The sequence below is a fragment of the Pipistrellus kuhlii genome, unplaced genomic scaffold (assembly GCF_014108245.1).
Source record: "Pipistrellus kuhlii isolate mPipKuh1 unplaced genomic scaffold, mPipKuh1.p scaffold_m20_p_85, whole genome shotgun sequence".
NCBI lineage: Eukaryota > Metazoa > Chordata > Mammalia > Chiroptera > Vespertilionidae > Pipistrellus > Pipistrellus kuhlii.
Genome location: NW_023425590.1, coordinates 437,080 through 462,790, shown reverse-complemented (window position 1 = coordinate 462,790; position 25,711 = coordinate 437,080). Strand labels below are relative to the sequence as shown.

At 63.3% G+C, this 25,711-nt stretch overlaps 1 protein-coding gene across 2 annotated transcripts in view; it reads left to right on the top strand.

The window, feature by feature from the left end:
* Positions 1-25,711, top strand: part of SYNE3 (spectrin repeat containing nuclear envelope family member 3) — a 58,160-nt gene that overhangs the window by 4,726 nt on the left and 27,723 nt on the right. Inside the window, exons 2-4 of one of the 2 annotated variants that reach the window (XM_036425812.2) lie at positions 20,249-20,404; positions 22,489-22,661; positions 23,861-24,170. In XM_036425812.2, coding sequence (XP_036281705.1) covers positions 20,261-20,404; positions 22,489-22,661; positions 23,861-24,170 — 627 coding nt within the window. In that variant the 5' untranslated portion in view covers positions 20,249-20,260. Of the gene's footprint in view, positions 1-20,198; positions 20,405-22,488; positions 22,662-23,860; positions 24,171-25,711 lie in introns of those variants that run through there. The other variant, XM_045577199.1, reaches the window with a different exon arrangement.

Here is a 25,711-nt window from a genome sequence, read left to right as displayed (position 1 = left end):
CTCCGTGACCAGCTCCTGGGCGAGAACTTTGCACAGGAGGCAGCTCCCTGAGACTAGGAGACAACTCGCTCTGCATGTGCCTGTGTGTGCCTGGCGGGGCTGCGTGTGCCGTGTTCAAGGAGTATTTAGCCCTAGCTGGTGTGGCTCAGTGGATAGAGCGTCCGCCTGTGGACTGAAGGGTCCCAGGTTCGATTCCCAGTCAGGGCATGTGTCCTGGTTGTGGGCTCGATTCCAGTAGGGGGTGTGCAGGAGGCAGCTGATCAATGATTCCCACTCATCACTGATGTTTCTCTCTCTCACCTTCTCTGAAATCAACAATACTTTAGAAGAAGTATGTAGAAGAGGCAGCTGCAGTGGAGAATAAAAATGTCAGCACCACGGAGCCTTCGAGACTCTTGTGCCCGAGCCTCTAGCTCCCCCCGTGGGGACGCTGAGCCCCACCAGCAGCGGTGGCTGGCCTGGGTCTCCGGGTGCCTCCCGCCCTGGGATTGGAGGTGTCTTCTGGCCCCTGAGCCAGTACCTGTTCCCTCTCGGCCCCCTCCCCGAAAGCCCGTGTCACAGCACTCGGGGGAGCGCCCCTCGGTGTTCGCGGTGACATGGCGAGCCGGGCCGGGCCCAGGCCACCTGGCCTGCCGGGGGGCGGATGAAGCGGGAGGGCGAGCCTCGGCCGCTGGTCACACGCCAAGGACACCGAGCGTGTTATGTGCGATCTGGAAGGGCTGAGCCCCTCCCAAGTGGCATTTGCTGAAATAATGCAGCTGCTGACTCACAGGGCGCCTCTCTCCTTGTTGTTTCAAAGAGCCTGGCCCTGCGGTGGCGCCGGGAGGAGCCGCTGTGTCACCGCCGCCCCTGACCTTCCCCGGGGCTGCCCCTGACCTTCACTGGGCCGGCCCTGACCTTCACCGGGCCGCCCCTGACCTTCACCGGCCCGGCCCTGCTTCCTGCCCTCCAAAATGGGAGGGTGGTTAGATCTGAGGTGCGTGAGTCTGAGGCCCTCTGGTCCCCGAACCACAGCCCGGGAATAGGTGCCCACGTGAGCAGGCGACTCCTTGCCCGTCTGTCCCCCGGGCTCCGCCTGGGTCTGAGGATGGAGGCCTGAGCCCCTGCCTGCCTGAGGGGCGTTTCATGCTGACTAGCACCACTGCCCATCTCCAATATGTTTTTATTAATTTCATAGGTGAAGGGAGAGAGAGAGATAGAAACATCCATGATGAGAGAGAACCATTGATCAGCCTCCTCCTGGTCTTTGCCATCTCCCGGCCTGTGCGCCAGCTCCTGCCTCCGCCAGGCCCTCCCTGCTGCTCCCACCAGCACCTGGCTGCGCGGTGGCGCCTCCTCCAGGCCCTCCCTGCTGCTCCCACCAGCACCTGGCTGCGCGGTGGCGCCTCCTCCAGGAAGCCCTCCTCGCCGCCTGGAGGGCTGGTGCCAGGGGCTTTCCTGCGCTCACTGCCCTGGACACGTGACGCTGAATTTTCAGTGTTCCAGTCTGATTCCCCGTGAGACCGTGGCCTTGGGGGCGGGAATACCGGATTATGCATCCTCACGCCCCAGCCGGAGGGCGGTGGCTGTTGGCACCTCAGTGTTCTTGTCTCACTGACAAGGCTGTGCACTCACGGGAGCCTGTTTCCAGCGTTAGGGTGCCTGATGCTTGGGGCACCCCTGCAGGAAGCGGACAGGCAGGTGCTGCGGAGTCCAGCGTGCAGAGGGGAGGGGTGGGCTCGGAGCTGGGGACGCAGCGTCCCCCTGGGGAGGGCAGGGCGACACCCATCCCCTCCCTCTGCGGCGAAGCCCACATCTCGGCCTCCAGGGACTCCAGGCTGGTGTTCATCCTCTCTCCCGCGCCCCCGCTTGCTCTTCCCGCTCGGGTCTTCCTCCTCACTGTCCCCTCTGCCTACAGCGTGCTCCCCTCCCAGCCTCTCCACAGCCCCCCTTTGTCCCCCAACCTCAGCGCCTGGTCCCAGCCTCCAGGCACCTAATGCCCCCAGGGCAGCCCCCTCCACCAGGACGGCACCTGGAACTGTTTGCACCGAGTCTGCCCTCTGTCTCCTCGGAGGGCAGGCTTCTCTGTCCCCGGAGCCTCGCTTCCTCAGAAGGAAAGAGGGGGCACTCGAACCGCTGAATGAATGTGCGCTCGAGTGTGGCAGACCAAGTGCTGCCTGAGGTTTTTAAAAAATACATTTTTACCGATTTCATAGATGAAGGGAGGGAGGGGGAGAGAAACATCAACAATGAGAGAGAATCATTGATCAGCTGCCTCCTGTATGCCCCAAATTTGGGATCGAGCCCACAACCCAGGCCTGTGCCCTGACCGGGAATCGAACCCTGACCTCCTGGTTCGCAGGTCGATGCTCTGCCACGGAGCCACGCGGCCGGGCTGTTTTCTTGCCAGTTTCTCCTGACAGCTGGCACCTGTCCAGCCTCGCTCAGGGCTCCCGGGTGCTCGGTTCTCGCTCCCAGCTCCTCGGGGGCGTGCCCGGGGCCTCCAGGGGCAGGTGCCGGGCGGAGCCGGGAGTGAACTCAGGTCGCCTCCCCCGGAGCCCCCGCGGCGACACGCCCCACGTGGCCTTGGCGGGGCAGGACGTGAGTCAGAACTAGAGACACCGCTCCCGCCGCCATCACAGCCCCAAGGCTCCTCCAGGAAACCCTGGCTGTGTGGCCTGTCACGCGGGCTCAGGAACGCCCGTGTCAGAGCCGGGCCCCCTTCTCACCGCCCGGCGTCTCACTGGCGCGGGGAACGTGGTGCCCACGGGCTGCGGGGGTGGCTGGGCGGGAGCCGGGGGCTGCGGTTAAATTCCTCTCCTCAGGACCAGGCGCTGAGGGGACCCGCCTACGGCCTACGTTACTCGCTCATTCCTCTGTGTGCTGGTTGCAAACTCAGCTTTGCTCAGAAATAATTTTAGAACCGATTTTTCAAAAATTCCATCTCCTGGTGTCTCTTGCCCCCACTTCCTTCTGGGTAAAACCACCTGCATGCCAGGGTGGCGGGGCGGGGCGGGGTGGGGGAGGGGAGAGAGAAGGGGCGTGCCAGGCGCCCCCAGGCTTTGCCTGTGGCTGTGCTCCTTGGGGATGGGGGGGACGGGAGCCCCGGGATCTCCCACGTCCGCCCCCACAGGAGGCGGTGAGTCACCCAGCTCCTGGCTGAGCCATTTGGGGTGGGAGCCAGAGAGGCACATGCTTGTGGCCGGGACTGGCTCTTCCGCCCAGAAGCTGCCAGCCCTGGGCAACCGCATTCCTCACCGCGGACGGACAGGAAGGAGGACACCCGAGCGCCTCCCTGCCCGCCAGGGTGCTGAGGGGCGGCGTCAGGTGGGTGAGGGGGGCGCTTTCCACACTGTCCCACCCTGGGGACGCTGACTGGGAAAGAGGGAGCTCGTGGGGCTGCAGGGCCCCAGGGAGGCCCCTCTAGGTTTGTCAGGGGCCACAGTACCTCTGGGCTCAGCCTTCTCTGTAAGGGGGGCCGTGCTACAAGCCTCACCATCGGGGAGCTGCCTGCTGCACAGCCCAGGAGCTCAGGGCCGCTGGTGCTCAGGGGGTCCATCTTCCTGTGCGAAGGGCGCTGAGACCTCCCCATCCACGTGGCTGAGCTCCTCTGCTCCCAGGGTGGGGCTGGCAGCCCGATGGCGGGTCACACTCGTGTGCTGGGACCCTGGTTCTGCGCCCTGAGCTGTGATCTGGACAAGTCGCATACCCCCAGGGGCCGGCCACCTCCCCGTTCAGCGGGTCGTCACACCTCCCCCTCAGTCGCTGTAAGGAGCAGACATGACTGCAGATGTGCCAGGAGTTCCCAGTTTTCTTTTTCATTTTTGTTGATTTTAGAGAGAAGGGGAGAAGGAGAGAAGGAGAGACAGAAACATCAATGATGAGCCAGACTCATTGATCAGCTGCCTCCTGCACGCCCCCTACTGGGGATGACACCGGCTGGTTCATAGGCTGACACTCAACTGCTGAGCCACACGGGCTGGGCTGCCCCAAACTTAAACTCCCAGAGGGAGACAGCACCGCTCCGGCTGCACAGCCCCTGCCTGGCCCCGGGCTGGCGCTGCTGGACCGGGCGGCCCCGCTGTGCTGGAGAGCTGGCCGGCCGGGTGCCTGCTCCTGTGTGCTTGGGGAGGTCCATCTCTCCACTCGGATTCACATCGTGGCCCCGGGGAGGGGGGACCCGATCCCGGATCCCATACCATCTCCGAGGCCTCGGGGAGGGGACCCTGAGCGTCCTGCCGGTGCGATGTGGGGAAGACAGCTGAATGGCAGGTGCCGCCGAGTTCTGTACGTGAGGGAAGCCACCGCTCAGCCGTCCTGGATGCAGGGCTGTGAACTGTTTGCGGGAAGGAAGAGCATGGAATCTCCCGGATTCCCAGGCCGGGAGGCACGCTGCGCTGGTGGACGGTTGGGGGCGGTGTGTCCCTTTGGTCCCCGGGCCTTCGAGCACAGAGGTGACTGCTCCCCGTGGGCTCCGGCTGGCCGTGTCCAATCCCGAGGAGGGGAGAGTCATATGAGGCGGGAGTCTATTGAGAAGGCACCAAACCTGCCCTCCGGCGAGGGGCGGGGCAGGGCTGCACAGGGGCGGGGGCTGTGAGGCTGGGCACGGGCGTCCGCTGTTGTCCTTGTCACCAGGCGACGAGAGGATGCGGACCCGATGGTGTGTTGGCTCCGGGTGGGTCGGCCTGACCGTACTTATCGGTTCTGCTTGCTGGACTCACAGCTGAGTCAGCTCCTCACCGGCCTTGGAAAGGAAACTTTAAGAAAAATGAGTTGTCTGTTCACATAGGAGAAACTTAGTTCCCTATTCACGTGGGTGTGTGTGTTCCAAGAGTTAAGATATGATTCCTCTCCCGTTAATTCAGGTGCTCTGTTCGCGGTTGCAGGCCCCATCAGCACCTGCTTTCTGCAGAGGGAGGGACAGTAACTAGCTCTGGCCTGGTGGGTGGGCCCTGTGCTGAGTAACTCAGTTCTTCCATGGTCTCTAGCCAGCGGCCGGGACGCTGTGTAAAGGACCGGGTGGGGCTGCGTCCCGCCAGCCTCTCCTGGGGACCCTGGAGTCTGGGTTTCAGGCCGTTTCCATCCCGGCTGCAGCCCCTGTTGGAGCAGCCTTCTCTGCGGGACTGGATCATGGCCTGTGTGACCTTGGACGAGCTCCACAACGTTTTGCCTCCTTGTACCTCCCCAGGCACGCAGGAAGCAGGCACCTGAACCAGCCAGCTCTCCAGGGACAGCAAGGGCCGCCTGACCCAGGCAGCACCAGTCACTGTTCCGATCCGTTCCGCCCTGAAACATGTAGCTCTGCGTTCGAACCCGGTGTCCATTCGTTCGTTCATTCAGCAGATGGTACCGGTCTGCAGGCAGAGGGGAGGGGGCGGGACCAGAGGGAGGAAACGGCCCCGTGCGGGCTGGGGCTGGGGGAGCGTGGCCTGTTCCTCCATCTGTGGAGGCCATACCGTGGCACCTCCCCTGGCAGTGGAACCCTCGCTGGGCGCTCGGCCCGGGCCTGGGCTGGAGGTGAGCTGCTCCCTCTGACCTCGCTGTGTGAGGAGTTGGGGGGCTGCCTCCCTGCACCCAGGGCCGCACAGACCTTACTTGGCACTTGGTACAAGGAGGCCGAGACGCTGTGGAGCTCGTCCAGCCACAGGCTGTGATAGATGCAGAGCTGGAGCCTGTGCGGCTCAGAGGACCGGCCTCTTTGGGGGGAAGCCCTTCTGGGGGGCCCGAGGGGCGATGACCCTATGTCACCTCAGTGCTTCCTGCCGGAGGGGGAGTGGGTGTCAGTTTAATCACCGGCATCTTTCTTCGGAGCCGGGCTCTGTGGCTCCCGTGCTTGCTCTCAGTCTTGGGGAGACCGGCCTCATCGGGGACGCACAGACGCTGCGGTGAGGGGAGGCGCTGGGCCGAGGGTTTCCTGTGAATGGCTGAGTGGGACTCTGGCTCCGTGTGGAGCCCCAGCCTAGACCGAGCCCCGGGGGAGGAGTTTCCCAGAGTCCCCTCAGGAGAGAACGTCTGAGGTGAGGTGTGGTCCACACATGGCTACTGAGGAAGGCTCTAGAAGGTTCTGGAAAACAGGATTCATCAGGGTCTTGGGAAACAAACACCGGAGTTGAGTTCCTGACCTGTTTATGCCTCGGCCTTCCCATCTGTAGAATGAGCTGCCTGCTGCTTGGGCTCAGCCCCTGTGGGTTTGGTGCCTGTGCCGGCCTCCCTCTGCAGGCCCAGGGCAAGGCCGGGAGGAGGCCTGACCTTGGCCCGGGCAGGCCCGGGAGATACGCTCAGAGCAGGGACTCCGTGGAGGGGGCAGAGCCTGCGGCGGCTGCGACTGGGCGGCGCCAGGGGCGGTGGGCCGGCCAGGTCCTCTGCACCCGGGCCTCCTGTGGAGACGCGGCCAGCGCGGGGGACACACGCAGGCTGGGACTCACCGGTCTGCTACCTGGTCTGTCCCTGGAGCATCTCCCTCTCGGCCACCTGAGGAAACGCTGGACACCAGCCCCACTGTGAGTGCGAGAAGGCGGCGTTGGGGTTAGGAGTGTCGGGGGAGGGGGGGCTGGAGAGAGGACAGGCAGGTGGAAGTGGGTGTGACTGACTGTCCCCCGTGTGCCCTAGACCCAGGGGTTCTTGAAGGAATGAATGACTGAGCACATACAGTGAAGATTCACTCATTCATTCACTGGCCTCCTCCTTGCCGAGGCCCTACTATGCGCCAGGCCGTGGGAGGAGCCGTGGCCATGGCTGGCGGCAGCCCTGCGGGCGGGTGGTCAGCGGGCGAGGCCTTTGCCGCCCATGCCCGCCCAGCACGTGAGCCGGCAGGCCCTTCGGGGAGACCGTCAAAGCCGGCATTGTGTGCGGAGGAGAGAACAACTGAGCGAGTCCAGCACGTTCTGTGCCTGATGTGGGGGCCCAGTGTGTCTGCCGCCCACAGCCCGCTGGCCGAGGTACAGAGGACGGCTCCCGTGACCATCCCTCCCCTGCCCTCTCCTCCCCTCCCTTCCCCTCCCCTTCCCAGCCCTCCCCTCCCCTGCCCTCCTCTCCCTTCTCCTCCCCTTCCCTCCCCTCTCCTCCCCCACCCTCCTCTCCCCTCTCCTCTCCTTCCCTCCCCTCCCCTTCCCTCCCCTCAGGGTGGGTGACCTGGGGGCGGGCTCTACTCTGGACTGTTGGGGGCGGGGGAGCCTGGGAACCTCAGGGGACAGGGATTAGCTCCCTATGGCCCAGCAAGGGGGGCTGCCAGGGAGGGGGTCCCGGGAGGTAATGGGGTGACAAGGCCTGGTCAGCGTCCAAGCTCCGCCCACAGTGGAGCACTGTCCACGGGACTGACGGGTGCTCAGCCCAGAACAGGCCCCTCGGGACACGGCCCCCTCCCACTGCTGGTGCTGAGGCTGGGCGTGAGGGTGCTGTTGATGCTGAGGCTGGGCGTGAGGGTGCTGCTGGCGCTGAGGCTGGGCGTGAGGGTGCTGCTGGTGCTGAGGCTGGGCGTGAGGGTGCTGCTGGCGCTGAGGCTGGGCGTGAGGGTGCTGCTGGTGCTGAGGCTGGGCGTGAGGGCGCCCGGTCTGCAGGGACAGCCTCACCGGCGCTGGCGGCTCCTCCGGGCTCCACCCCGGAGACCGAGGACGGAAGCCAGGCCGCCCGCACAGACACCTTGTAAAGCCGCGTCTCCACGCCTGGCAGGACCGGGCATGTGCCGACTGCAATCTGTGCAGCCTGGGAGCACGACCTTGGACTCCGGGAGGGCCGGGTCCCTGGAGGCAGGTCCCCGCGGTCCGGGAGGCCTCCGGATGGGGTAGAGGGGCTGGTGATGCAGGGACAGGCTTCCAGGTAGCTCAGGGACATCACCTCCGCTCCAGCAAAACGGCCATTTCACCCTCCGGGCTCCGCGGAGGGGCCGTGGGGAGAATGAGCAGGAGCCCTGCAGTGTGACCTTGGCAGTTTACTGAGCCGCTGGGAACCTGGATTCCTTTATCTATAAAAAAGAAAACAAACATTTCTACTTTACAGGCCTCAATTAGCTGGTGTGTGTAAACATCCCACACAAAGCCTGACACCCTTGTGGGCCTGTGGTGTGCACTTAGCAGGCAGCACATTCCCAGGGGCTGGCTACCCCCTGGACAATCCTAGAGGGCTTCCTGGAGGCGGTGAGGCCAGAGCTGATGATTGTAGCCAGGCAAAGAGGAGCATGAGGAGCTGGGATGGTGGGAAGCGGAGCTGAGAGATGGTGAGGAGAGACTTTAGCGTCCCACTGAACACTGTGGACCTTCTTGGGTGGGGGCTGGGGAACACTGGAGGGTTTAAGTCAGAAAGGCTCTTGACCCTGACCCCTTAAATACCCCCTTTTGCCAAAAAAAGAGGGTTTGGGTCGCTCTGCCTCCTGCGAGACAGGCCGGTTTCCTGGGGAAGGGGCCCAAGACCCTGGTGCAGGGCCTGCAGATCCGGCGTGGATGTGGCCCCCCAGGCTGGGCGTCTGTCTCCACAGGGAGTCCGGCCACGAGCACCCCTCCCTCCGAGAACCCCCACGTGGAAGGACCCGTCTTCCTTGGCCGGTGCCTTTCACTAACTGAAAAGCGAGGTTCCAAGTGTCCGGTCACTTTACAAACCAAACCCGAGAGCCACGCGCAGGCACCTTTCTCAGCCGGGAAGTAAAGCGGCTGGGCTTGCCTGCCTGCTGGTTCCTGGGGAGGACGCCTGCGATGATACTTGGTGATGGTATTTGGTGGTGATATTTGGTGAGGAAACCTGGTGATGATATTTGGTGATGATATTGGGTGATGACACCTGGTGATTATTTGATGATGATATTTGGTGGTGATATTTGGTGGTGATATTTGGTGAGGACGTGGCCTGGTGTCAGCAGCATCCAGCCCAGGTGGGTGCCTGTGGGCCTGAGAGGCGGCTTCTTTGCCTTCAGGGCGCACTGTGCCCCAGGCTCGGTGCCAGGACTGTGCAAGCTGTTGGTGCCGTTACTATCCTCACTTTACAAACAGGGAACAGAGAGGGTAATAAACTTTCGCAAGGTTGCACAGCCAGGAGATGGAGAAGCCAGGTTCTTTCCGACTGGCCATACTTCAGTCTCTACTTTTCCCATACAACGTGAACACTGGGGTTTATTTATTTATTTTAATATTTTTTACAGAGAGGAAGGAAGAGAGATAGAGAGCCAGAAAGGTTGATGAGAGAGAAACATCGACCAGCTGTCCTGCACACCCCCCATCGGGGATGTGCCCGCAACCAAGGTACATGCCCTTGACCGGAATCGAACCCGGGACCTTTCTGTCCGCAGGCCGACGCTCTACCACTGAGCCAAACCGGTTTCGGCAACACTGGGGTTTTTTAATACTAGTTGTACTCAGCTTAGTTTGAAAGTCTAGGAGGACTGTGAAATCTCTTAATTTATTAAAATGTATATGTTAAAGCCCTTTAATTTTTTTTTTTTAAACTGCGCCCGACCTGTAAGGAAATCGAAATGTTAAAACATCCCCATGATTCCACTGCTCGAGGAGAACGCTTCGCTCTCCATCGACAGTGTCAGCAGGACGTGCCCAGCAGGGACCGGCAAGCTAGAGCCCGCTGGCCCCACGCTGCGTGTTTCGGTAAATGGCGCGTTTGGCGCACCGTGCGCTCGCCCTGTCCCGTGGTCCCTGGCTCCTTGTCAGTCTGAGCTGCTGGCCCCGAGCCAGCCGGTGTGTGATGGGAAATCCTGTCTGACTCAGAAAGGAGCCCTTCTTTTGCCTTCCTGACCGACTTCCTCCTTCTGCTGACCGCGTGGCAGCATGGCACAGGGCTGGGCCACACGGGCCCGGCTCGGTCCCGAGGCTGGGCAGCAGAGTGCCTCCCCGCCAGCCCCGGTTTCCCCACCTGCAAGGTGGTGCCGGCACCTCTGCCTTGGCGGCTGGCAGGGCAGGAACTCCCAGCGTCTGCCCGGTGCCTGGCGCATAGCAGGTGGCCTCCCCCGGGAGAGCTTTCGGTGACCTTTTCTCAACCCACAGGAGTCTCCTTTGCATCTGAAGGTCAAGAACCATAGTGACCTTGACACCCACCCAGGGTCAGATGGGCCTCCGTGCTGGCTGGGTGTTGGCTGGGCGAGGCCCAGAGGACCAGCCTCCAGGGTGACGGCGTGGGGGGAGGTGGCTGCTCTGCACAGCTGGCCAGATGTTTGCGCGCTCGCTCAGCTGCTGAGAAAGGCCCTTTGAATCGCCTCCTTTTGAAGAGTAGGTTTCTGATCAGAAGGGTGCCTCCCGGGTAAAGGGAGGGCAGTTGTGGGTGATCAGGCAAGTAGGGGAGGGTAGTTGGGAGGCCCCAGGCCTGCAAGGGAGGGCAGATGAAGGCGATCAATCCTGCAGGGGAAGGCAGTTCGGGGAGACCAGGCCGGCAGAGGAGGGTGCTCTGAAGGCATTTCCTTCGTACTCAGCAGACGGGCATTACTACTCATGTCCACTTTACAGAGGAGGACGCTGAGGCCAGGATAGTGGTCGGCAAACTCATCAGTCCACAGAGCCAAATATCAACAGGACAACGATTGAGATTTCTTTGGAGAGCCACATTTTTTAAACTTAAACTTCTAGCCTGTGGCCTACGGAACCGTGTTGCAAAGAGCGTGCTCCGTCCAGCGTTGTTTCCATGAGGCTGATCTGATGCTGCCTCGGCTGCTCGTGGGTCTCCCCGACAAGAGCAGGCCACTCCCTGCTCCACGACCCTCACTGGCTCCCTATTGCCACAGACTGAAGCCCGTGCACCCCTGTGAAAACCATAGTGTTCAGCGCCGCCCCCCAACCCCCAACCAATACCCCCCCAACACAGCCTCCTCTGCCTCCCTTGACAATTATCTGAACTTGGCCTTGCACGTCCCTGCTCCTTCTTCGCCTCTCAGCCGGAGTGTCCCCTCATCTGACAACCCCTCCCTGGCCCACTGACCCGCATCCCTCTCCGTGCTCTGGGCTCCCGGAGTGGGGCGTGTCTCTCCGTGTTCACGCCGCCGTAGCCACCTCGTTCAGAGTCACAGACCGCGAGCGTGGTCCCCGCAGCCCCGCGCCTGGCTCAGCGCCGGGCACGGCTCAGCCCGGGCACAGCTGTGGTGAAGTCACTCGGTCTGAGTTCTGGCTCCTTGTCTCTGCACCGCGAGCTCTGGGGCCCTGGGCGGGTCAGGACCCCCTCTAGTGCCGTGGTCAGCAAATTGTGGCTCGAAACCACATGTGGCTCTTTGGCCCCTTGAGTGTGGCTCTTCCACAAAATACCACGGCCTGGGCGAGTCTGTTTTGAAGAAATGGCATTAAAAGAAGTTTAAGTTTAAAATTTTTGGCTCTTGCCCTAACCGGTGTGGCTCAGTGGACAGAGCGTCGGCCTGCAGACTGAAGGGTCCCAGGTTCGATCCCTATCAAGGGCATGTACCCTGGTTGCGGGCACATCCCCAGTGGGGGTGTGCAGGAGGCAGCTGATCTATGTTTCTCTCTCATCGATGTTTCTGGCTCTCTATCCTCCTCCCTTCCTCTCTGTAAAAAAATCAACAAAAAAATATATTTTTAAAAATTGGCTCTCCAAAGAAATGTCAATCGTTGTCCTGTTGACATTTGGCGCTGTGGACGGATGAGTTTGCTGACCGCTGGCCTGGCCTCAGCGTCCCCCTCTGTAAAGTGGACGTGAGTAGGAGCGCCTGTCTGCCGAGTATGAACAATGTTTTTACCGTTAACTCAGCAAACACCACCGAGTTGCATTGAGCAGCTTCTCACCGGGATTCCAGATGCCAAACGCAGCCAGCCTGCCTGGCGGGGACCTGGCGCCTCGGCTCCTGAGGGCCTCACTGAGCTCCGTCTCCCCGAGGCTGCCCAGAGGCAGCGGGCCTCCCGTGGTCCCTGCCACGGTCATGTGGTCCCTGCCACGGTCACGTGGTCCATGCCACAGTCACGTGGTCCCCGCCACGGTCAATGCTGTCTTCGGAGGCCGCACTCCAACCCCACGCCAGTGTTTGGTCCGCCAGTCAGGCCGCACTCGGCTTCCTTTTGAGAGGCAGAGTGTGCCTGCTGGTTCCTTTGCCGATGGGAAATGTGCGTGGCAGCCATGCCATGCCCGTGAGATTGGTTGGACTTCGGGATGGTGTAGGGTTCCTGGAAGCAGTCTGGCTGGAAGCAGCTGGGTCGTCTGCGGCTCTGGGTCCAGCCGCCCTGAGTTCAGTGCCCTCTCGGCGGGAACAGGGACCAGCTGTGACATTTTAAAGTCAAGTTTTCCAACTCGGCAACGGCGACCGTGACACCGTCTTCACGGCTGCCTCCCGGGGCGGGTGAGGTGACGGGTGCCTGCGGGGAGGATACTGACGGCACCTCGCACACGCCCAGGGGGGGAGGGGAGCGGGCCTCCGTGTTGCACACGGATGTCCTGTTGTCCCAGCACCGTTTGGTGAGAAGACCGTGTTTTCCCCATTCTGCGGTCTCGGCGCCTTGCTGACAATGAGTTGTTGGTAAATATGAGAGCGGGCTGTCTGTGGGTCATTCTGCAGAAGCCTGTTCCTCCCCATTCGAGGCCCAGGATGTCTTTATGCCCAGACGCGTCCTGGCCACGTGCTTGGCACTGAGCAGCTGCAAGGTCTTGGGTGGGTCTCTTTCCTTCTCTGAGCCTCAGTGTCCACGCCTGTACGACGGCACAGCTGGAGGAACGGTTCCTAAGTGGTGTCCTCTGTGACGCGACACGCTGAGGCTCCCCTCGGGGAGCAGAGCCTTCGCGGCTCCGTGGGGTGTTCCGGCATCCCATGAGGCCCAGCCCGGCGGCCTGAGATCCGGAGCCAGTCTCAAAGCTGACAGTTCCCGCCACTCCCCCCTGGCCCGGCCCGGCCCGGCCCGGCGAGAGCCAGCCCAGCCTCTCCAAGAACGCTGGTGCTGTGCTCAGTCAGGGAGCAGCACCGCCCTCCCCCACGCCTGCTGTGCTCCAGGCCGGGGTACACACAGCAGATGGGACCGGCCTCCGCCCCAGGGTGCCAGCCTAACGGGAAGACAAACACATCAACAATAGTCACAGGTGCAAGTGGGAGGATGGCAAACACAGCTGTGCGGGCCAGGCCACATGTGAGCACCGGCCCCAATGTCTGCGTGTGCTCTGGGCAGCCTCTGAGACTGCCGGTGAGCTGTGGGGCAGCCACTGTAGTTGCCTAACGGGGTCAGGTGAGGTAATGGCCCGCGCCATCCAGCGGTGGCCATGACCTTATGGCTCCTTTAGCTCCGCCACCAGCCCTCCCACGCTGACCGGTGGCTGCTGGCCGCCTGTCTCCAGGTCCGATCCCAGCTCTGCGTGCTCTGGGAAAGGTTTCACATCTCTGGCCTCAGCAGCACCTCCCGGGACATCCGCTCCGGAGCCCTGTACGTCGGCCGGGGCCGTGGCTTGGAAGAGGGAAGCCTTTACTCAGGTGCTGTGCCAGTGCTGCTTCTTATAGCCCAGGGCTCCGGGTGTGGGAGCTCGGTGACACGGGGCCGTTGCTTTAGTTGCCGGAAGGGAAGGTGATCGCTGCCATCCTGTGCGTTGAAAGAAAGAGCAGGCTTCCTGGGCGTGTGCACGCCCCTTGCTAACAGCCAGCGCTCTTTGTCTTTGGGAACTCGGAGAGCCCCCCCTCTTGTCCTCCCTCCCCACACACACACACACACACACACACACACACACGAGGGACTCCATTTATCTGTGTTTACAGGCTCTTGGCTGTTGGCTCAGGGTGCTGGTTTTGCCCTCGGAGAACACTCAGCCAGTTCATGGAGTCCTCTGGCAGCCCTTGAATTAGAGCAGGCTCCCGTTGCTTGCAGGTCTCCCTGTCACTCAACCCCTCACTCCTTTAGCTTCCAGCCAGTGGGCCTGAGCTGAGCCCACCAATAGCCTTCCAGTAGGCGGAGCTTGGAATGAGCTGGAGCTGAGCCCACCAATAGCCTTCCAGTAGGCGGAGTCTGGAATGAGCTGGAGCTGAGCCCACCAATCGCCTTGGAGTAGGCGGAGCCTGGAATGAGCTGGAGCTGAGCCCACCAATAGCCTTCCTGTAGGCGGAGCCTGGAATGAGCTGGAGCTGAGCCCACCAATCGCCTTAGAGTAGGTGGAGCCTGGGCTTGGCGCAGAGCCGGGGAGCCCAGTCAGGTGTCCTGGAGTTCCACCTGCCATAGCCAGTGGGACTCTGCCCCGCCTGGGGCTGCCGCCTAAACCACAGGGAGCTGTCCCGCCCAGACGCCATGGGCTGGGCCAGGATTACTCACTGACCACAGGAGGGTGTGCGGGACCAGCTCCCACGCTGCCGGTGGGAATGTGAAGAGGTGTGGCCTCTTTGTGGCAGTTTCTTAAAAATGCAAACACACTCCTCCGGATGATCCGGCCACTCCACTCCCACATGCTTCTGCAAGAGGAATGAAGGCTTATGTCCACACAGTGATCAGAGCGGCTTTGTCTGGGTAGCCCCACTCTGTCCACCGGTGGGTGAGTGGAGAAACGTGTGGTCTCCCTACACTGGAGTATTCTCAGCAACGGAGAGGAAGGACCCACTGACTGACCCAGGCGGCAGATGGCTGAGGCTCAGAGCTGAGCGAAAGAAGCCGGATAAGAAAGAGGCAATACTGTGCCACCCCATTTGTGTACCCCCAACACCCCCCCACCCCGGAAATGCAGACTTGCCTCCAGGAGCAGTGAGCACACCCGCAGGTGCTGGGAGGGGGTGTGGGCAGGCGGGAGGAACTTTGGGGTGATGGATGTGTTCTCTGTCTTGATGGGGTGAGGCTTTTAGGGGCGTGTCGATGTCAGACGTGTCTGTTGGCACAATTTCAGCGCACTTACTGTTTTTCAATGCTGCCCCATAATGCTGCTAAAGGTGGAGGCCACCCCACCTGCAGCCCTCCAGTCACTGCTGGGCCTCCTTCAGAGAACTCACTGGTTTGTGCCAGCATAGCGGGAGAGTGACGTCCAGGCAGGGCTGTCGAGGAGCTGGGCCCACCCTGTCCGCCCCCGGGTTCTCCGTGTGAGATGGGACCGTGCTTGTACCTCCCTCCTATGGTTGTGTGGGAGAATGCGGGGAAATCCGTGTAATGCGCTTAGTCAACATGCTGTCCGGGGCCCATGGGGACCCAGGAAGGGAGGGGCTGTCTCTCTTGGCGGCTGGAGCTGGGAAGTCCCCCTGGAGGGGCTGTGGACTGGGTCTTGAAAGCGGGCAGGACAGTGTCTTCTGGAAGGAGGCATGGAGGGTGGGGTGCGGGAGGACTGAGCAGGCAGAGCTGGGCTGGGAGGCAGCACGCAGATCCTAAGCTTCTCGCCGCCTCGGCAGCCCGTCCGTGGGTCTCGGGAGCGCGGGCTTGCCGTCCGGGCCGGGGCTGCTGCGTGGGGCCTGGGCGTTTCTCTGGAGGACTGGCGTCCTGTGGGAAGTCTGGGATCTTTCCTCTGGTGAAAGCCAAGAGCACGTGAGAGGCCTGCGCTCCGGTGCAGTGCTTGTGAGAGCAGAGATTCACCGAGACGGCTCTCCTTTCTGAGGCACCCCGTGCGGAGCGCGGGTTCGAGGATGTGTGCCTGTGCAGCCAGCATCTTCTCTCTCTCTCTTTTTAAAAATGTATTTTATTTATTTATTTATTTATTTTCAGAGAGGAAGAGAGAGGGATAGAGAGTTAGAAACATCGATGGGAGAGAAACATTGACCAGCTGCCTCCTGCACACTCCCTACTGGGGATGTGCCCGCAACCAAGGTATTGTACATGCCCTTGACTGGAATCGAACCTGGGACCCTTCAGTCCTCAGGCTGGCGCTCTATCCACTGAGCCAGACTGGATTCCGCCCAGCATCTTCTCTTAACGCCCTGTTCACGTGTGATGTGCACGCAGGGGCCACAGGAGTGTGGTGAGGTGTGTGTGGTCAATCCTGCTGCGCTGGCTGCGGCCCACCATCCAGGGAGGGGGCGCTGGCTCAGAGGGAGGAGTGGCCAGGCGGCCGGGCAGGTCTGGTGGGTTCAGGCGTGACGATGCCTGTGGGAGGATTCCTCCCGAGAGGAGAGAAAGCGTGAGGCACCTCTGGTTCCAGGGCCAGCGAGAGGCTGACATGCATTGGGGACACTGCCATGGCTCACCTGGGATGGGGGGAAGGCGAGGGCCAGTGTCAGACCACATGGGCCACAGGGTCTCCGGGTGGGGCCTCGGGCTGGAGGGGGACTGAGCCGGGCCTTGCCACGGGCCACGTGGGGCAGTCTGCAGGAACCTGAGGGTGCAGGGGCCGCTGTTGCTCTGAAGCATGGGGGTTGGGTGTGACCCGCAGGCGGGAGCCCAGCACCGACCCGACGCTCACTTTTCCGAAGAAGCAGAGGCCGCGGGTGCCTGCTCGGCCTGCCCTGCCTCCCTCCTGTGGTCCGCGGTGCTCAGGGTCTCCTGAAGCCCAGCCCCATCCCCTATGCCCTGTCCGGGACCTCTACCTGCAGCCAAGGGCCGGTCCCTGCCCCCAGACTCTAGGAACCCCCTCCCCTCCCCTCCTCCCCCCACCGCAGCCATGCTGCCAGCAGCCGGCTCGGACCCTGTGGCCAGGCCCCCTCAGAACTACTGCCGGGAAGGTTTTGGGGTCCTATTGTAGGGGTGTCTCTACTGGGTGTGGTGAAGTCCGAGCAGGATTCTTGGAGGCCTGGATGGCCGAATGGCAGTGGTGGTCTGTGTCCGCACATCCCACGGGAATGTGTGGGAGGGATGGAGGTGGGGGCTGCTCCATCCTGGCCCTTACGGGGTGTCTGCTCCTTCCTGGCAGCACCACAGACCCGGTATGGACCTCCGCCTGCACCTCAGCTTCACAGGCCCAGGAAGGAGGGGGAGGGAGGAGAGATCCCTATGCCAGCCCACCCCCCAAGATACGGGGTTCTGAGCCTGGTCCACAATCGCGGCCAATCCGGCCGGCGGGCAGTGCCAGGAGATTCCTGTCAGTGTCAGATCCTGTGATTTTTCCTGTGAAGGCTGGTTCCCCGGAGCTCAGCTGCAGCTCAGCGGCTGCTCAGGGGGTCCGGAATCAGGGCAAAGGGGCTGCTTCCCTCGCAGTTTCTAGACAGACAGCCTGGGCCGGCCCGGCTGGGGCCTCACGTCCACTCCTCCTGCCCTCCCTGCCGGGGGCTGCTCTCCTGAGGGGCCGGCACCTGCTGCTCCATGGCCCCCAGCCTGGGTCTAGTAATGCCACCTCCTCTCGTGGTCCCATCCCCTGTACCATCCCCCAGGGTGGGGGGATGGGGGGAGGGGCCTGATCCTGGTCCCCTTTCCCTCTTGGCAGCTTCAGTCGCCCTGGCTCAGCTGGATTCAGAGCGGGGTCCCTCAGGGGTGTGAGCCTGGCCGTCCTCCCAGGCCTGCTCATCGCTTTGCTGGGCGGTGGAGTCGGACCTGCCTGGGGAGCCTGTGCTCAGTGAGACCAGCTCGGGCGCGGGGACCCGTCAGAACCAGGTTCACATCTTAGTGCTGCCACGGCTGGGCCCCGGCGGTCACTCTAGCTGGGTGTCCGTGTCTGCGATGGGAGGTGAGGGCAGCTCTGTCCTGAGCAGGTGCCCAGACGCCCGCAGCTTCCTGAGAGGAAGTGCAGGTCGGGGGAGGAAGCTTTGAGGTGCCCCCCTCCCCTGCTGACCCTGCTCAGCCTCCCCCCCCCCCCCCCCCCCCGCTGTCTCCTGCATGACCATGACCATGACCTGCCTCTCAGGCCGGGGACACCAATTAGACCAGAGACGCCGAGGACTGAGGGGCAATGCCAGCACCCCTGGCTGGCTGTTTGGTTTAAGCCTATGTCCCCTTCTCCAGCACCTTTCCTCCATCACACGCTTCTTAAAAAATGACATTTCTACCACTTCATTCTCCCCGAACCTTCCCTCCCACCCGGCGTGGCTCTGGCTGAGCATCGGCCCATGAACCGGGGCGTCCCAGTTCGATTCCCGGTCAGGGCACAGGCCGGGGCTGTGGGCTTGATCCCCAGTGTGGGGCGTGCAGGAGGCAGCTGAGCAACGTTTCTCTCTCATCACTGATGTTTCTCTCCTTTCCTCTCTGAAATCATTAAAAAACATTAAATAATGGGAAAAAATTAAACTCTCTCCCTTCTGAGAGATGACTCAGGCCCCGAGCTCAGATTCTGGAAGCTTCTTGGCCTCACAGTCCATTCCTGGGGAGGCGTGTCCCCAGCACTGCCCCCGGGTCTCACCCACCTTCTGTGGACCTGTCAGTCTCAGGCGATCAGTGGTTTAAAAAAAAAAAAAGTTATTATTGAAAGCATTACAGATGTCCCTTTGTTCTGACCAAAGGCGTTTGATGCCGGTTCATTCTGGGGATGAGCTTTGCGGTCACCGTGCCAGCGCCTGCCCTGGCCCAGCTCTGCCGTCCGGGAAAAGTGAGGTCCTGGTGCGTCCAGCTGTCCTTGGTGCTAACAGCACCGATGCCGGGAACCGGGCACTTTCCGTCCTCCTGCCTCCTCCCGGCCACGCCAGCTGGCACCGAAGGGCCGTGTCCTGTGCCCAGAGACACGTCCGCAGCCACACCCGGAGCTGCCTCTGGGACGTGGAAACGGAAAGTTTGTGTCTTTTTGAATCCTGAGCAGCACATTTTTTCTCTTTGCCAAAATGGTTGGGCCGGGACTACCAGGACGGATCCCAGGTCCTTCTGGCCTCAACACCCACCCTCAGCCAGCCGGCCTGCCGCCCACGTGCCACGGGGCTCCCTGCGGCCCTGGCTGAGCCTTGGGCCCCGGGCAGCCCGGGCGGCGAAGGGCAGCCCACAGGCCACGTGGGGCTGGCCTGCTTTACCTGTAGCACGGCCAGCGGCTGTGGAATGGGCCTGGCATTTTAAAACACCTGACGTCAAAGACTGCCTGTGGCCGGCCACGTCTGAAACGATTTATGATCTGACTCAGAGCAGCCCCGCTTACTCTGAAGGCAAGGCAAGGCATTGTGGGAGCCTGGAGGACAAGCGAGGCACAATCCTTTACATAAAATGCAGATTTAAAGAACTTTAATCCAAAGTAGCTTAGAGTTCCCACACAGACAACAAGAGCTGGCATACAGGGGAGATTTTCCTGGACTTGGAGGGGTTTAGAGAAATCACATGAGGAAACCCGAGACTTCATGCCCAGCGGGAGGGCCGGGCAGAGGCCGGGGCAGGGGGAGAGGAGGGAAGGGCTGGGGGAGGGGCTGATCAGGCCTGGCACCTCCCAGCCGGCGGGCCTCTGGGGCAGGCAGTGTGGCTCTGTGAAGGGCTGTCTGCCGGGACCCGGGTTGGTGGACGAGAGGCACAAGGCCCGGGGCTGACATGCCATCCCCGCCTGGTGTGTTACTTCCGGGGGCTTGGGTCAGCTTGGCTGATGCCCAGATCGGTTTCTAAAGCGTAGGCTTTGGATTCATTCAGATCAAGATTCACTGTCTGTCGCTGACACCTCAGGCCTCTGTGTGTGAGGATCAGAGGGCGGCCCCCTGCGTCCCAGGCGGGTGAGCCCTGAGCAGGGAGGCTGGGAGGTCAGATTGAGCCCCCGCCACCCGGCGCCCGGGGCCCGCTGTCGGCTCCCCCCAGGAGAGCCCAGGCCTGTGCTCCGCTCCTGCCTGTCTCCCGGCCTCGGCTCTGACAATCACAGTACTGTGTCCACCTGCCCTGGGCCCCCACCCACCTGCCCTGGGCCCCCACCCGCCTGCCCTGAGCCCCCCATCCACCTGCCATGGCCCCTATCCGCCTGCCCTGAGCCCCCATCCACCTGCCCTGGGCCCCCACCCGCCTGCCCTAGCCCCCCCATCCGCCTGCCCTGGACCCTCACCGCCTGCCCTGGCCCCCACCCGCCTGCCCTGGACCCCCACCTGCCTGCCCTGGACCCCCACCCGCCTGCCCTGGCCCCCCATACGCCTGCCCTGGACCCTCATCCGCCTGCCCTGGGCCCCTATCCACCTACCCTGGGCCCCCACCCGCCTGCCCTGGGCCCCCACCCGCCTGCCCTGGGCCCCCACCCGCCTGCCCTGGGCCCCCATCCGCCTGCCCTGGGCCCCCACCCGCCTGCCCTGGCCCCCACCCGCCTGCCCTGGCCCCCCACCCGCCTGCCCTGGGCCCCCACCCGCCTGCCCTGGGCCCCCACCCGCCTGCCCTGGGTCCCCACCCGCCTGCACTGGCCCCCCACCCGCCTGCCCTGGGCCCCCACCCGCCTGCCCTGGGCCCCCACCCGCCTGCCCTGGGCCCCCATCCGCCTGCCCTGGGCCCCCACCCGCCTGCCCTGGGCCCCCACCCGCCTGCCCTGGGCCCCCACCCGCCTGCCCTGGCCCCCTGCGTCCCCGCCACCTGCCGGCTCTCACCTGTCCTGCCTCCAGCCCGCAGGTGCCATGACGCAGCCGCCCCAGGAGGGCTTTGACGGCAGCGTGGAGGCCGCCCGGGCGTGGATGAAGGCTGTGCAGGAGCGGCTGCAGACCAACGACAACACCCAGGGGCCGCGGGCCGCCCTGGAGGCCCGGCTGCGGGAGACGGAGGTAGGCAGAGGCCCGGCCTGGCCCCGTGGCTGGCGCGGTCCCTCCGGCTCAGCCCCGGTTTACTGTCAGGGGCGGGGACCGCCAGTGTTCCTCTGACTCCGTGTTCGGTCTTGGGGGCTGGGGTGTAAGTGCAGATTCTGATCCCGGAGGTGGGGTGTCCCCGAACGTGGCGTTTCTGAGATGCTCCAGGGCACCCACTGCTTCGGTCCTTGGGCCACTTTGAGAGTAAGATCCGGAGCCCCCTCTGCCCTCCTGGCCTGGCGGGGCCCTTACAGCCAGGTGGGTCCCTGGCCCAGCCCTGGCTCCCCTCTTCCCTCTGGCCGGGGCTGGGAGGGCCCAGGCTGCCTACGGGGGGGCTGGGAGGGGCTGTGCCCGTGAGAGGGACTCCTTTGGCTTCTCCAGGCCTGGTCCCCCTGCCCTCCTCACAAAGCAGGGCCAGTGTGAATGGGGGTACACAGAGGGGGTGGGTGAGAAGGACCTGGACCCTCTTCTGTGCAGAGAGGTCGTGAGTGGGCGTTTGGAAGGTGGGGGCTGGAGGGAGAGGCGCTGGCAGCCCAGAGCCCTCCCCTCCTGACTCAGGCTCCCCATCATCAGATGATTGTTCGCTGAGGCTCGTGCTGCACCCCGTGCTCGCGGCTGCACTGTCGGGGTTCCGTGTCACTCCACAGAAGCCTGTGAGGGTGGCTTTATTGTCCGCACTTCTCCGTAGTGAAGCGCGTCCTTAGACACCATGAGGGGCCACATTCCAGGCTGAGTGCGGACGCCTGGGCAGCGGGGTGGGTGAGGCACGCCCTGTGTGCAGGCTCACAGTGCGACGGGCACAGGTGTGCCCACAGCCCGGCTGGCCGCACAATGAGGAACACCGTCCGTAGCAAGGATCCCGCGATGCTCTCCTCCTCCTCTACAACCGTCCGTGGCTCCCCATTGCCCACCGAGGACATGCCAAGGCCACCTGGACCAGAGCCCCTCACTGTCTGCACAGCCCTGTTCCCCAGCCTCACGCCCTGCCCGCACCCCCACCCCCACCCCCACACCTCACCTTCCAAGCACGTGCCTCCCCCTAGGGGCAGAAAACCTCCCAAACGGCCCATCACTACACCTTTGTCTGTGCCGCCACCTCCACTTGGCACGCCCATCGCCCGTCGGTGTGGGTGTGGGTGTGAGTGCTGACCCCCCCCCCCCCCCCCAGGGGTTCTGTCTGCAGACACCACGCCCTGCGGGGCATGCGCTGTCTCTGCCGGATCCCGTGGAACCTGCACCCTTTGCCGGCAGGTGCTGACCTGGCTGGCGGTCTGGCCTCGGAGGGCCAGGGTGGCTTTAGGAAGAGCCGCTGGGAGGCCAGGGAGCGAGGGCCCTGGAGGCCGAGGGGGCGCCTCCATGGGGGCCCCCAGCAACCTGACCTGGAGGCCCAGACGAGGCCTCGTGTCCTGAGTGCACACGGGGCCCTCCCACGGGCCCTCCCACGGACCCTCCCACGGGCTTTCCCACGGGCCCTCCCACGGACTCTCCCACGGGCTCTCCCACGGGCTCTCCCACGGACCCTCCCACGGACTCTCCCACGGACTCTCCCATGGGCTCTCCCACAGGCCCTCCCACGGACCCTCCCACGGCCTCTCCCAGGGCCCTCCCACGGACCCTCCCACGGGCCCTCCCACGGACCCTCCCACGGGCTCTCCCACGGGCTCTGGGACGCTGGTCTTCTGTCTGCTCTGACAATTCAAAACCGATTTTGCAATAAAAAATCCCTTGGCTCCTGTGGTCTGGTGACAGCGAGTGGCTGGGCCTTCACCTGCCTGGTCCGGGGCCTCCCCCGGTGGCCCTCCCCCGGCTCAGTGTGCCCAGCCCAGTGCCCGCCTGCGGGGTGGCCGGGAGGCAAGCTTCCATCCAGCTCAGGCGTGTGCCTCCCAGGTCCGCCTCTCCACCAGGGAGACGGAGGACCCCTGGCCCTCGGGGCTGAGCTGCGGCCCCGTGGAGGTGACGTGTCTGGGAGGAGCCCCGGAGGCTGCTGGTCCGTCACGCCGGCCTTGGCTCTGCCTGCGCGCCCGTTGTCTAACCCGGGAAACTGGCTCTTGTGCCCACGACAGAAAATATGCCAGCTGGAGCCGGAGGGGCACCTGAAGGTGGAGCTGGTGCGGCAGGCGGCTGAGGCGCTCCTGGCCCGCTGCCCCGAGGACCAGAAGCCGGCCATCCTGGCGCAGCTCCGGGACATCAAGGCCCAGTGGGAGGAGACGGTCACCTACATGACGCACTGCCACAGGTAGGGCCACCGGGGCCCCGGCCCTGCTCCTGCTCCCTCCCCGGCCTGGGACGTCCCCTGGGACGTCAGCCCGCCCTGCCTGCCCGTCCTGATTCTATTCGAGCGGAATGATGAGAGCAGGCCGCGGGAGCCCAGCTTGTTTTGCCAACAGTTAATTCCTGTTCGGCTTGTCACGTGCGCATGGCCAGCGGGACGGAATGGCCCGGATGGGAGAAAGGCCTGGAGGAGGAGGCCTGCAGGAAGCCTGGCAGGGCCCGGAGAGGCTGGGCAGAGGGAGGCCTCCCACTCTGGAGGCTACTTGCTTGTGGCCTTGGGAAAGTGACTTGACTTCTCTGAGCCTCAGGCTTCTCATCTAGACAATGGGTATAACCAAACGTTCCCTGAAGGCTGTCAGGAGGATGGAAGGGGGAGACAGGCACACAGTAGACCCTCAGCAAACGGGTGCTCCATCTTTATTTTATTTATTTTATTTTATTTTATTTTATGTTTTTATTGATTTCTGAGAGGAAGGGAGAGGGAGAGAGAAAGAGAAGCATCAATGATGAGAGAGAACCATGGATCCGCTGCCTCCTGCACGCCCCACCCTGGCGATTGAGCCCCCAGCCTGGGCCTGTGCCCTGACCGGGCATCGAACGGTGACCTCCTGGTTCACAGGTCGACGCTCAGCCCTGAGCCCCGCCGGCCGGGCAGCCTCTTAAACCCGAACGCGGAGTGGGCGGGGGGACCTTTCATGTGCGTTTGCTTTTCAACCCTTGTCGCTTGGGATTCCACAGTGGCTCGAGGTGACCGGACAGACAGGGCCACAGCCATGCTACAGATGGGGAAACTGAGGCGAGTGAGGAGGCAGGGCTGTGCAGTGAGTTTTTGGGGTCCCCGGAGCCCACACAGAGGCCCTCAACCTCTGTCCCCACTGGGTGATGACAAGCCCACAGATACTACTGCACCCCTGCGGCATTTGGGGACCTGTTAGCGGGGGTTCAGGGCTAGAACTTGGGGCGCTGGTAGCTAAGGCTCCAGAAGCCAAGTTAGCAAGGCTACAGGTGTCAGGGCAGAGACCTGACCCCCAGTCCCTGGAGCTTACTGAGCAGACACGGGTCCTGTCCAGGGGACTGAACGAGGGCCTGGGATCCAGTGGTCCCCTCGCTCCGCCCCGCGGCCTGGGGAGCGCTGGGGGCTCACGGCCTGTCTCGCGCCCACAGCCGCATCGAGTGGGTGTGGCTGCACTGGAGCGAGTACCTCCTGGCCCGCGACGAGTTCTACCGCTGGTTCCAGAAGGCGACAGTGGCGCTGGCGCCGCCCGCGGAGCTGCAGCTGGGCCTGAAGCAGAAGCAGTGGCAGCTGGGCCAGGCGCAGGTGCTGCGGCTCAGCGTGGGCCACCAGGCCGTGCTGCTGGACCGGCTGCTGGAGGAGGCGGCCTCGCTGTTCCACAGGATCGGCGACCCCAGCGTGGACGAGGACGCGCAGGCGCGGATGAAGGCCGAGTACGAGGCCGTGAAGGCCAGAGCCCAGGTGGGGAGCGGCGGGCCGTCCGCCCGTCCGCCGTTTACCGTCTGTCTACCCCTCCATCTGCTAAGAACCATCCAGCCACCCATCGACCCCCACTCCTCCCCACCCACCAGCACCCGCCCTCCAGCACCCATCCCTTTCTCCACCTCCCTCTCCACTCACCCACCGATGTCCCCACTGAGTGCACATCCCCATTCACTGTCCCCCGTTCACCACCTCACTCCTCCACCTGTGCAAGCACCGCCCACACCGTTCTCATGCCCGCCACCCGCCCAACTGATCTCCTATTCACCTTGGCAGCCACTGTCTGCCCATCCCCCTACTCACCAACCCGCCCACCATTCTCCCTCCCACTCACTCACCCATCTCCCCACTATGGACTGCCCCCATTGTTCCCCCCTTCACACACCTACCCACTCCCTACCTGCCACCCATCTACCCACTCCCTACCTACCTACCCACCTGCCAATCTTCTGTCTACCCATCCAACTATCCCTCCACCACCCACCCACTCGCCCACCCACCCATTATCTACCATCTGTATACCCAGCGTCACTCCGGCCCGCATACACTGGTGGTGCTGGATGTGTGTGGTTGACCTACTGATGGATGGTTCATAGGCCGGTGCCTAACCACTGAGCCACACCGGCCAGGCTAGAGGGAGATTCTTGATGAGTGCGTCTGGCCCCGCTGGGGGTGAGAGTTGGGGGTGGGCAGGAGCACTGTCCTCAGGGGACGGGACAGGCTGGTAGCCAGTGGGGTCTTGCATGCTTACTTTGTTGAGTGGCTGTAGTCCAGCGGCTGCCTTTCCTGAGGTGCCGGGCCGTGACAGCGTCCCCTCCCAGCGTCCCCTCCCCTTGCTCCCGGCCTCGAAGGGGCGTCCGGCCGGCATCGGGATGAATCACCGTCGTCCGCGCAGCCCGGGCCCAGCTGTGTCCGCGCCGCCTTGCCGGCTGGTTGGGTTCTGACGCCTGGCAGCCCCGCGGCCACAGACGGCTTCGCTGTTGGGTCTAACGCTCGAGGGTTGTGACTCTCCGGTTTGTCACCCCGTCCCCCCCCCCCCCCCCCCCCCCCCCCGCGGCGGTCCGCGGTGAGCCGCGCTGTGCTCGCTCCCTGGCACGGAGCGCGTCTGGACGGCTGCCTGCTTGGCCCCGGTCCTGTCCGGGCCGCTCCCCGAGGCTTTATTTACTCTGTCCCCAGTGCCAGCACCTCATCTCACACACACACACACACACACACACACACACACACACACACACACTCACACATACTCATACACACACTCACACACACACAGAGACACACAGACACACACACACTCATACATACAGACACTCACACATACTCATACACACACTCACACACACACAGAGATACACACACACACACACACACACACTCATACATACAGACACACACACATACTCATACACACACTCACACACACATACTCATACACACACTCACACACATACACACACACACAGACACACACACAGACACACACACACACACACACACACACACACACCCCTGTCCTGGGC